Genomic DNA, 12,190 nt, shown 5'->3' with positions numbered 1-12,190 from the left:
CTGAAAAATACACACAGCTGTTAATGGTTCATAAATGTTGATTAAAATGTGCAAAATGCATCCTTAAGATGATGAGAAGTAGAGGTAAAAAGTGGAAATTTTGAGGTAAAGTTAAAAGTGCAACAAAATGCTACTTAATTGCAGAACTTCAGCAACTATGTTAATTAACAAACATCAAAAGAAAGAGTACACTATGGTTGTAATAGTTCCTCCAGCTCAAGGTGTCTCAGCTCATCTTTATCATGCTGTGATCCTAAAAAGACTTCGACCTTCACTGTCAGACCTGCGGCTCATAATATTTGCAAATATATGTGTGGTGCCAGATGGGAGGATCCTGCCAAACAGGATAATGAGAAAAGTAACTGAAAATTAATTCAGTGAACTTTTCTGTGACAAACACCCCATCTAAACACGTCTACTTTTTGTTCTGATGGGACCATCTGGGTCCTCCTGCGTGTTTTTGCATTAGAATTATAACATACTGTCGAAGTCCTCTCTGTTCTCTTCAGGCCTCGGGGGCAGGTTTTTCTTAGCTTCATTGTGACGAGGGAATAAAGTTGGAATAGTTCCAGTGAGGATCGAGCTGAAGGAGACCCTCCAGAGGCAAGAGATGATACTTCTGATGCATTATGGCAGAGAAAAGCAATGTCACATCCCTGACAAATGGTCTGAGATTCCTCACAGAGCTCCTGGACCCCGAGGATTAGCACTCGGAAGTGTTTTACTCTGCTATTATCATACCTCCTACAATCTTCAGTCGGTGATACAGCAATGAGAGACTCATGTCAACCACTACACTGGCACCTTTTTTAAAAATCACAGTTTATAGCATTAAATCATTCTTCTAATATCTCAAAAGGGAAGTAGATTTTTCCCCCCTCTGGGAGCTTGTACCCAGAATTCTTGTTAGTCCATTTCCTCTTACAAACCTGCAGTAAGTGGTCGTACACCACTTTGAAAACAGTCTCAGTAGAACTATTAACATCTAAATATACAACCAGGATAGTGTGTCATGTGGATACAGTTTCTGCCCACTGAGACTTAAAAGCGTGTGTGTGTGTGTGTGTGTGTGTGTGTGTGTGTGTGTGTGTGTGTGTGTGTGTGTGTGTGTGTGTGTGTGTGTGTGTGTGTGCAGGTGGCCATGCCAGTGTATGTGACTGTCTGGATGCCGCTCAGTCCCAAGTGGGATGCATTTGGGAGCAGTTATTGGGCCGTCTCTGATATGATCCAGCGCTTGTCTATCTGGCTGCATGGGTGTGTGTGTGTGTGTGTGTGTGTGTGTGTGTTGGGGAATAGAGGTGGAGAAAGAGGTGTGACCGCAGCCTTCCCCATGGAGACAGCAGGGAGAGTGACGCACGGAGGTCAGGGTTGGAGAAGCAGCGGAGAGGGCACAGAGGTATGAGGATGGGCTGCTGGGGTACATAGTTGAAATTCAAGGATAAGGTTTCTGAACCTCTGCAGTGAAACACATTACGATGAGCTCGGGTTTAATTATAGCTGGGAGGGTTTGGGGGAGTTGGCAGAGGGGTTAGGAGTCACACTGAAGGGGTGAAAATGGGTGAATGTCAAGTTTGAAAGCAGGCTGGATGTAATGTCAGCAAATGAAAGGGGGTCAACTATCTAACAATAAATCCCTCTAATGAAAAGTAAACCGAACAGCACGTACTGAACATAGATATGAGTCAACTGCAGGCATATGGTGGGTTGTAAATAAAGAGAGTGGAGACAGCACTACAAATAAACAGAGACCAGTTATAAAACATAAACTCAATCATTCAGTTCAAAGTCGGGCTTGTAAAGACAGTCCATGCAGTCCTCTGATATAAAAAATGGTATTTAATCACTTCTCACAGTTTGATTTCATTCAACATACATTCATCTTGAGAACTGAAGACACACAATAGTTGTAAAACACATATACAGTAAGAAATAAATAATGACAACCAAAGCCTCTTTTTTCACAAGTGTGAATATCAAGAATACACACTGATTCCATTCAAAAGACAACATGTACCAGAAAAGACAACACAATCAGGACCATCTGCATACTGTTTGTTAGCATTGTCAAAATATATGTATTTTCTGTTGCTTTGCTGATAGCGAAACACTCTAATGCTGCTTTGCATTTCTTAAGTATGGAAATTAATTTCCGATGATAAAAATAAGAACATTCATGATATGCCATAATTTTATGGCATACCATTTAAATTCCAAACTTGGTATCAGTCATCTTGACTTTGTCTGATTTTTAAGTTCTACAGTGTGAACATTGAGCCCCCCACAAAGGATGACAACATCTGTCATTTTGAGGAGGAGTGCCAAAACAATGTGTGAAAAGCCCTCTATCAACATCAGTCACGGGTTTAACAGTAACATAAAAACACAAGTCTTGTTAACTGAAGTCATGATCTTTCCCTAGTCTTAGCTATTCTTTGAGTGACTGTGAGATTGAAAGAGTAACTTTGTGTGCCAGTTGTCATGCGGCACGTCACTAGTCGCTAGACTGGTGTGTTGGTCCCAACATGATGCCACTACACATAGTTTTGACTTTACTGACAACATAAATGTAACATAGTGATGAAAGTACAGGAATGTACTCGCTTTTCTCGTAGGTCTTTTATGTGTATTGGAAAGTATGGTTGTTGGGTACCTGTGTGATGACATAAAAGTTATTTAGCCTTGGCTGGTGTTAGTCTAGCCCCAGTAACCAGCCAGAGTAATTGATAGCAGATAAATGTGTTTCCAATTTATTTAAATGTAAGTAACCAGGAAAACCACATTGAGAATTAAGAATCTCTTTAACAAGTGTGTCCTGGCCAAGATCGGCAGCAGCACGTTCCAACAATTTGTATTCTTACATGCAGCTCAGCATTTATAAATCATAAAATTTGCTTGTAAAAACTTCATATTCCATGTTGATAGAAGCAGATTAGCCTTCTAAAGTATTACCTCACAATAAGGGTATCTAAAATGTGGCATCAAATTCTGCTATTGATTACTCTGACTGGCTATAGTGGCTAGGGTAACAGGCTAGGGATGCACCGATCTGATCCTGGTATTGGATATCGTCTAGATCGGACTCAAAAAGCTAGATCAGATATCGGTGACCAAGGGCCGGTATAAAGTGCCGACCCATATGTCAGAACCAAATCCAAAACCAAGGTGACATACTGGTGGCATACCTCTAAGGGGACCAGCACACCAGTCTGGTAACCGGTGACATCACCCAGAAGTACAGGTACATGACAGGACCAGTTAGTGGCATGCTGTTTGCCACTTTTTGTAGGTGCTGCTGCATTTTTGTTCACAACCAAGTAAATCCTATTTCTTAGTTTCATCATGTCATAAAAAAAAATGTTGGCATCAGTTTTTTAATATGTCAATATGTATGACATATCAGTCAATATGTGATTCTGCTAATCCACTTTGAAACGAAACCAAACAAAAAAATTCATTGAATTTTAACTTTGTACTTACTCCTCTCATGTGTTTTTTAATTCTTAATAAAATTGGTTAAATTGTAACCGTTTTTTTTCAAATACAGAAGTGTCTGGGCATTTAACTTTTTTTTTTTTTTTTTTTTACTTTCTTGTCATAAAAACTAAATTAATGTATGGCTGTACAGCTGGTTATTTTTAGGACATTTTTAAGTTAAAACAACACAGAGCTTAAAAATTAGCAAAACAACTCTTGCTTCTTCCATCTACTTTAACTAAAAACACAAACAATTTTAGGAAAAAAAACAAGAGGCCCCACGTGAGTGTTTGTTGGCCTCTGCTCAAACTTTAGATTAAGACATTGTATCTGACAAAGTAAATGCCAAGAGCAAGCGAGTCACAGCCCTCAGAATACAGACTTTACTTTTTACTTTTACACAAGACATCAGCAATACTGTATGAATACTTTATCATTGTGTGCTAGGTGGCGCTATTCTTGTGTGGCAAGCATTTCTGCCAGGGGCTGAAGGGTAGGGAGAGGAGAATGAAGAGGAAACCTCCAAGGATAAGTATTCCTCCTGCTGAGCCCACACAGGCTACAGACCAGGACAGCTCGTGGTGTAAAGGGACAGAGTGATCACTGGACAGCAGGGCCAGCACTGACTGATGGAATACCAGGACAGAGAAGAGGACCAGCACTCCTGCACAGACGGAGAGGAGAATTAATAGCCATAACAAAAATATAATCATGTAATCCACCCAGCAATGTATTGTAAATATGTAGCACAGCAAAGTGAGGATGAACCTGACAGGATGAAGCAGAAGGAAGCCGGTTTGAGAAAGAACGGCACTCCTTTGCTGAGTGACATGGCGATACAGATGGAGCCCATTACCATCATAGTCAGGCTCAACAGGGCCAAAATAGCTGAAGCTAAATTCAGATCTGTGACAGAAAAAACAAGAGAAAAAGGATTTGATTTTTAAATGTATCGTTAAAGCTGAAGTGCAGCTAGAAAGACATTTACCAGGGATGAAATGACCACACAGTAGAATCAGAGAAAGTTTGACTCTACAAGCTTATTCTCTGATTACACTCTGTTACTGTGTGAAAGTTCAAACACAGTATGATTTGTATCCCTTCCCACACTGGATCTGCTTAATACAAATTTTCCTGGCATTGTAAACATGAACAGGTGCAACCCAAAAACCTAATCAGCATTTCACAGCAGAGAATGCCAGTTTTGTGTTCGTTTGATTCCCCATCACACAGATATTTGATATTATTTTATTCATTAAAAAACAACAGATACAGCCTTTCAGAATGGGTTTTGTTATTGAGGGGAGTAAGTGCCGAAAAAGAAAGTGAGACAACAGGAGCAACATAAAAAGGCTATCAGCTGTTTTATTTTTTTCCAGCCACTCTCTTTCATGCTTTTTCATCATCCTGCAAGGCGAATATTTGGGTTAGTGTGTCTCCATTAGATTGTTAAATAAACCCACAGAGTTAAAACTCGGCCGATATGACTCAGTCCTCGCTGTGAAGACCATGTAGGTGTCGAAAGTTGTTTGATTTTGTTCATGCAGTCTAACCTTTATAATTATCACTAACAACACAGACAGAAAAACAAGACTGATGAGTATTAGTCATGTTGCAGCTTTGTTCTCTGCAAATACAAAAAAATGGCACTTTAAAAGCGCAGACCTCAGCTAAATTCTACAGCCCAGTAGCTCCTTACATGCAAAACAACCAGCTTATGTGTCAGGGAGTTACAAAAACTGTATGTTCACAAGAAACATATTTTGTTCATGAGTAGGTTTCTCTGATATTTGGACAATATTGAAATGCAGATCAGCCACAAATAAGCCTGATCCTGATTCCGTTAAGTTTTTAATTCACATGCTTAAGCTTCTTTTAAAAATCTTGTCAAAGGTGTTCTCAATATGTTAAAGCAAGTAGACAAACAGCACTGACAATATTAAGTTGAAGAAATTTTCCCAAATCAGTAGACATCCAAGGAGCTTTGGCATACTGCAGACTTTTCCTCTTGTTCACATACTACTTACTACATACTGAATTTTGGCCAAATCAGTACGTACTGCTAGTATAGTGGGCGGTTTCGAAAACAGTCACAGACTCAATAAAACATGGATAGAAACACAGCTATCCTGAGTGAAGCCGTAACATTTAGAGCTCCCCCTGGTGACTAGCTGCAGTATAGATCTTAAATCCTGCCTCCTACATTATAACAGATGGACCATAGGTTACATTATAAATGTAAAGTACACACCAAATTACTCAAACATTGTTTTTGTCAAAGCAGTTAGTTATCCAATTGGCCATTTTATGTCCATGTGTTTAAAAAAATCAGAGAAGTTGAGTTTTAATTCATTTTTTGATGTTAAAAAAATAGTGATTGACCGCTCTGTTGACAGGCTTCTAAATGTTTACTGGATAAACGGAATAGAGACATAATCTTAGAAATGTAACAAACCCTAACACAAGATTCATCAAACTTTTCATATCCATGGAAGTCTTTTCTTGATGCCTTGGTCCATGATATCCTGTAACCTGTAGTCTCCCTCTACCTGCTTCCATCACAGCCATGATACACCAATGGATAGAAAAGGGCAAAAAATAAAGTCCTGAGCTATCCTACTAGCCTCCTGAACTACCTTGACCTTGAAACCAACACAATAATGGGACTGCTGTGGATTGCACCGACCTGAGGGATCTTTGACGTTTTATTTTTAAGTTAAATGTGTGTTGCATTTGGCTGGAGGGATGTGACGTCAGTCCCGCGGCTCCACCAGCTCAATATGTCTGCGCCCATCAAGGTAGTGTTTCGATTTCACACCAAAGTATGGGAGGAGATGGTGGCACACTGTCCATATTACAGTTTTTCTCAGTCGCTTTGGTACATTTCTCGAATCATCCTCAACATTTGCAAAACAGTAAGTGCATTTCTCAGAACAATTTGTACAAATAGCAAAACACCATGGATTACCTGCAAAAGCCAGTATCTTGCACAAAATCCTTAGTTCATCTCTCAAAAGTAAATATCTGTGTCAATGAACATGTCAGTGCCATCAGAGTGACAAGTCCTTGTGTCATTGTGTACGGATAAGACCATCAAGTTACTGAGTCATGTTGTCAATATAACAGTGTACTCTGGAGGGTCGTTCTGATGTAAACTATGGCTAAAGTTTTGATGACAGTTATTGTAAATTGTAAGTTACACCTTAGTGTATTGTGGCTCTTATCTCATCAGGAACATGCACCTTTGAGCTATTTCAGAAAACTGGTTGATCATTGGTTGATCTAATGCTTTACACATTTCCCTTCGTTAGAGAAAGTCAACATTCACCTGGGAGCAATTTATCAATTCAGGACAGATTTAGAAAAAGTCTAATGGAAATGTACAGAAATATGACTGACATATTCTGACAACATGTTCAACTATTTTGCATGTGAAGACTTATGCGATGAACTAATGCCTAAATGTTGTGGAGGGCGAGACTTTTCAACAGAGACCCAATATAATACATTTTGATCAACATGACATAAGCACTTGATAATGTAGGAAACAGCAGAGAATTGGACATAATCATCTGCATGGATGTACCAAAGCATTTCAACTTGTTCAAAGAAATGAGAAACTGCTTTTTTGATGTGCACAAGTGACGCAATGATGTGAAGATTGAACAAGTTATTTCGAGAATTTCAATTCTGATCTGAGAAAAACTGTAATATACAGTCAATGTCCAATAGTTGATGAAATGTGCAAACTTAAACTAAAGTGGTGGACCTCCCAACAGTCTGACATTGCCAGCCCCTAGCAGATACACTGCTAGCTTGGCTAACATGCTATTGAATATCTCTTCAATATGTTTTCTCATTGTATGTCTTGTAATTGCAATTCTTGCAACTCATATATAGTGAGTGTCCAAGCTTCTTTGGCTGCATCCAGGGGCATGTCCAGAACTTTTTGACTGGGGTGGCCCAACTGAGGCTCTCACATAGGCAGGGGTTGCCAGTGCATTTGCAAATAAATAACATTTACCCTTTCTGTCTTCACAACCTACTTTCATTAAAGTATTAAACAGTTGTTATATTCCTTTTGAATTAAAAAAAAAAATAAGACAAAGTGGCATAAATCTTCTAAGCTTAATTCTTTAAGGACTTACAAAAAATGTTTTTACAAAGTCACATTTTAGGGCACTAATAAGGAAATCTACTGTCAGCCTTTTAACTCATCCCAAATTATAGATTTTAACAGAAACCCCACCTCTAACAAGGCAAACAACCAATCATAGTTTAGGATTTTGGGGTGGCCCCTAGGGTGGCCAATTTGATTTCAAGAGGTGCAAGTGCCACCCTTGGCCACCCCTCTGGACACGCTGCTGGCTGCATCAGGTCTTTCTCAGCTATCCCTGTTGAAAAGTTTTGTCCAAAAGTACATTTGAATTTATGCTCACTGTGTTGTAGCAAGTCTCACCCAGCTGAACTTCAAACTGCAGTAAAACCAGCAGCTGCCCGGGCAATATAGTAAACACATTCATCAGTCTGATAGCTTATGATTTACTTTAGAAGAAGGGTGGCAGTAGAAGTTAATGGGCTGAAACATGCAAAAACCAGCAGCAGCAGCGGCACGGCCCTCTGAGTACCATAGTGAACGTCTTTATTGATAGCTATAGTACTGAGTAGGTATCTGTAATATCTCACTTTTGTTTGTTGTCTTCTTGAATATGACTGCATTCTCCCCAGAGGTGAAGAATTTGAAGTAGGTGCAGTTGGAGTCTGTAGGAAAAGGAAACAAAGAGATCAGACAAACACACTTTCAGAAACATGCACTCCTATGGATGGCTGCTGGCCTCCTGCTATGCGCCTCCTATGCATCCATGCACCCTGTCCTTCCAGGCATCATTCCTATTTATATCCAAGTGTTGAGCATTAGCTGGAATATCCAGAGACACACACACACACACACACACACACACACACACACACACACACACACACACACACACACACACACACACACACACACACACACACACTGCCTAGCACCGCACATATGGTGCTTTCAGAGAGAGTGAGGGATGGCAAAACACTGAAGGTAGATGTCAGAGGGGAGAAGGGGCAGATGGAGAATAAAAACAGAGAAGAAGAAGAAGAAGAAGAAGAAGAAGAAGGAAAGAGTATATGAGGAATGAGAGGATGATGAAGGGGGATATAGGAAATATGAAAAGAGGCTCAGAGAACAAGATAGCGAGGGGGAAGGAGGAGTAAGGCTGGGGCAGATGGAGGGGTAGCAAGTGAAGGGGAAAAGAGACACAGATGGAGAAGGAGGTGAGGGGAGCAGGAGATGTCAAAAGGGGGAGGAAGCACAGAGGGCTCGGTTAATACTGCATTAGACACACACTCTCCCTTAGTCCCTGTCTGTCCCCCTCCTCTCTCTATATTTAGACAAAAACTGTGAAGTAGTCAGATTCCACTTGGCTTCACAGGCGCATAGTGATGACTTTCACCCACTGAATATCTTGTGGTCCAAGAAGGCCTGCATGTGTGCACACATACACCGCAATCTCACACACAAAATATGTTTGAGTCTAAGTGAATTTGCAAACATTATCTTTTTTTGGAGCAAACACATCATTCATCAGCCTACTAATCCTTTTAACACATTTTGCTATCACAGTTTTTTTGCTCTCACTGCCCCTGCCGAGGTTACAATCATTGAGCCCTCATGTTCCTCTCCAGTAGGCAGAGAAGATGGATAGCTGGTCTCGAGATGACAGGCACGGCCGGCATCAGCGGCGGGCAGCGTTTTAGCTCGGGACGGGAGCCAGAGGCGAGTAAACAGGGATGTGAAAACAGAGACGCAGAGATGGCAAAAACAGTTGTTTTTCTCCAAACATGACGAGCCCACGGCCATCTGCGACAGGCGGCGTGGGCCAACTGAGTGAGGACGAGCGAGGGAAGATTGTCAAAAGCATACTGGCTGCTCTCACACACCAACAAAACCATCTCGAAGGCCCAGATTGATATCTGCTGTGACAGGAAGATGAATTAGTCCTTGATGCATGGTTGAAAAACTGTGTTTGAATGGAGTTTTCAGATTTAAATGCTGTGCACAGGAATATGTGCCAGATTCCTGGAGGAACTCCCTCTTAAGCTGTCCTTGCCTATATCTCTATCTCACTTCCTCCAATACCTGCCTACTCTCCATCTCCAGACTTGCCTTTTAGACAGAAATGGGTCATTGTGCAGATAATCAACGCTCTCTGGAGACTCTTACCATGGTCAAGTTGGATGAAGAGCTTTTAGAAAGGAGCTGTCAGGTGCCCCTTATTGCCTGTCTGAACTTTGTGTCCACAGCAGGAGATGATTAGGTATCAAGTCAAGAGAAAACCTAGAAAACATTGCTTCATCACGCTGATGATGTAATGATTTACAAAGGTAATATTGTTTGATGCTACATGTGCAGAACCTGCTTCCTACTGTGGGCTGTTAGAAAAGTCTGAATCCTGAAAACAGCTTTACTGTGGTCTTGCACGTGCTGCATTTTCCAGCATCGTATTTCTTTAATGATTCAATTTGCACATTATCTGTAGGATGACCTAGATACATATGTATGCAGGCAGCGTTCACACACACTCACACACAGCTATCCTCTCTCTTTCCCCTTCCAAGATTACACTGGATGCACATAAACGCATGCAAAATGGTTTTCAATGTGGATCAAACATCATGAATATGTTGTTCAAATATCTGAAGATTGTGAGGGGGATGATTTTCTTCTTCTTTTTTTACAAAAGGAAGTGTTTGTATAGCTTTCCTCGGTCCCTTATGAGCTAAGATTAAAGACCTACAGATGTTTGCATATTCCCAGAGGGGATTCATCCTATTAGTTATGCCTGCTCCTTCTGTTTTCACATCAGTGGTGATGGCAAAGAAAGATCATGGCGACTAATTGCTCACAAGTCTTCCTCAACAACTTGCAACCTCTCAGTAACACCTTTTGACCCTTTTCCTGACTTAAATACTGCAGCACACTCTGTAGCATGGAGGCAGCCTGAAGGTTGATGTGTCTAGCAAGGCAATTCATTTTACAGAGAGGCAGACAAAAGAAAGAAAACAGACACATCCCCTCCAGAAAGCTCACCTGCTCACCTTCCAGACAGCACAGAGAGCAGACAGACAGATGAACACAAACACACACAGACACAGCAGCCAGAAGTCTCACCTCCAGGTAGTTCAGCTGGGCCGCAGCTTGTCCTCTCCGGGTCTATGTCAGCCACCCACAGGGTGCGGATGCAGCCCTTCCACAGGCCATAATGGGCCATCTGGCAGGTCTGGTTGCCACTGAAATTCTTCGGTTGGGCCAGCTCAACCCAAAACTCTGTCCCCATGCCCAACACTGTCAGGGTCACGCCGATGATGGACACAAAAAAGGCCAGCTTTATCTTCCCCTCCTGGCTGTCACTCATCCTCTGGGTTCTCCTCTGTCCTCTTGCACCCTTAATTCCTCCCAAACCACCAGCTTGTCCAGCCCCAGCCACCCCAATGCGTCCGTCCTCATCCTGCTGGACGAAGAAGTTAGACCACATGATGCTTTCAAATGATCAGGCCCAAACAAGACAACTGAGAAGGAAGGGGGTATTTGGTTTGAGAGTGGAGGAGCAACTGATGGATGGAAAGGTAGAGGGAGGGAATTTGGGGAAGGGGCAGGAAATTTAAAAATCCGTTAAAAAATTGAGCACTCAGCTGTCAAATATCCGCTGATGGATTGGCAAATTGAGTGAAAAAAGCCAAGGTAAACAAAAGATCAGATAAAATTGAGGGGGCCGAATGATGAAATTAGACGAAGAGAGATGTGAATAGAGCTATAACAAAGCAGGGGGTGGATGAAGCAATTAAATTATAACAAATGGGATGACATAGAGTGGAAGACAAGGAGAGCTGGTGTCTCCTTTCCGTCCTGTCCTGTGCAAAAGAGAGAGGAAACACAAAGATAAAAGAGCAGCCGGCACATGCTTCACACAAGCAAAATCCTTTTATAACCAGCGTAATGTTTAATTTCCAACAGCTTTATCGGCATCTACAGTTATCCCTCCATAAAAGCCACATGAAAAGCTCTCAGCCAACAATAGATAAGCCATATGTTGTTTCTCTGAAAGGCCGTGAAGAAACAATTGGTCTGGATAAACAAGTGGAGTAAGAGGGTGTGTGGGTCAAGGTGAGAGATAACACCACAGCGCCAGACTGGACCACCCACCCTCTGTTTTCCCAGAGGTGTTTGCAACAGAGCTCTTCCTCGAGCAGGTACACTTTCACTGGCTTTAACACAGATCCCCTTTGATCTGAGGGGGATAACGTGATGCCACAAATACCTCCCAGCATGCATTACGTCTACCAACAAACACGTTGAGTCTGCAGCCATGACTGTCTCTTCTAAAGCCAGCGTGTGTGTGTGTGTGTGTGTGTGTGTTTATGTGTGTGTGCACGCTTGTGTATGTGTGTTCTCTAAACTGTGAGCGAGGGGCCTGTTGGTGCCCTGTGCAGGGTACATGAGAGGTGATAATTCATGTCTGGACCCTCTGACAGACAGAGAGAGGGGGGGTGGTCTGCAGTAATTAGCTCTGCTGTACAGTCCAACAGGTCACACAGTGGAGGCTGGAGGCCTGGACGGTGAGGACTGCTGCAGCAGCAGTTGGTGGACCACTTAATTCAGAGCTTTGCGCTGACAGCA

General features: G+C 41.9%; 1 protein-coding gene across 1 annotated transcript; it reads right to left on the bottom strand.

Moving 5' to 3' along the window:
* Positions 1 to 3,759: 3,759 nt before the first annotated feature.
* On the bottom strand, positions 3,760 to 11,048 carry cacng6b (calcium channel, voltage-dependent, gamma subunit 6b). The gene is made up of 4 exons (XM_034698500.1): positions 10,685 to 11,048; positions 8,161 to 8,235; positions 4,243 to 4,380; positions 3,760 to 4,138 (listed from the first exon to the last, which is right to left on the bottom strand). The coding sequence occupies exons 1-4, from the start codon at positions 11,046 to 11,048 to the stop codon at positions 3,918 to 3,920; spliced, it is 798 nt and encodes a 265-aa protein (XP_034554391.1). The 3' UTR covers positions 3,760 to 3,917.
* Positions 11,049 to 12,190: the final 1,142 nt, after the last annotated feature.

The sequence above is a fragment of the Notolabrus celidotus genome, chromosome 12 (genome assembly GCF_009762535.1).
Source record: "Notolabrus celidotus isolate fNotCel1 chromosome 12, fNotCel1.pri, whole genome shotgun sequence".
NCBI classification, from domain to species: domain Eukaryota; kingdom Metazoa; phylum Chordata; class Actinopteri; order Labriformes; family Labridae; genus Notolabrus; species Notolabrus celidotus.
This window is presented reverse-complemented; position numbering and strand designations above follow the sequence as displayed.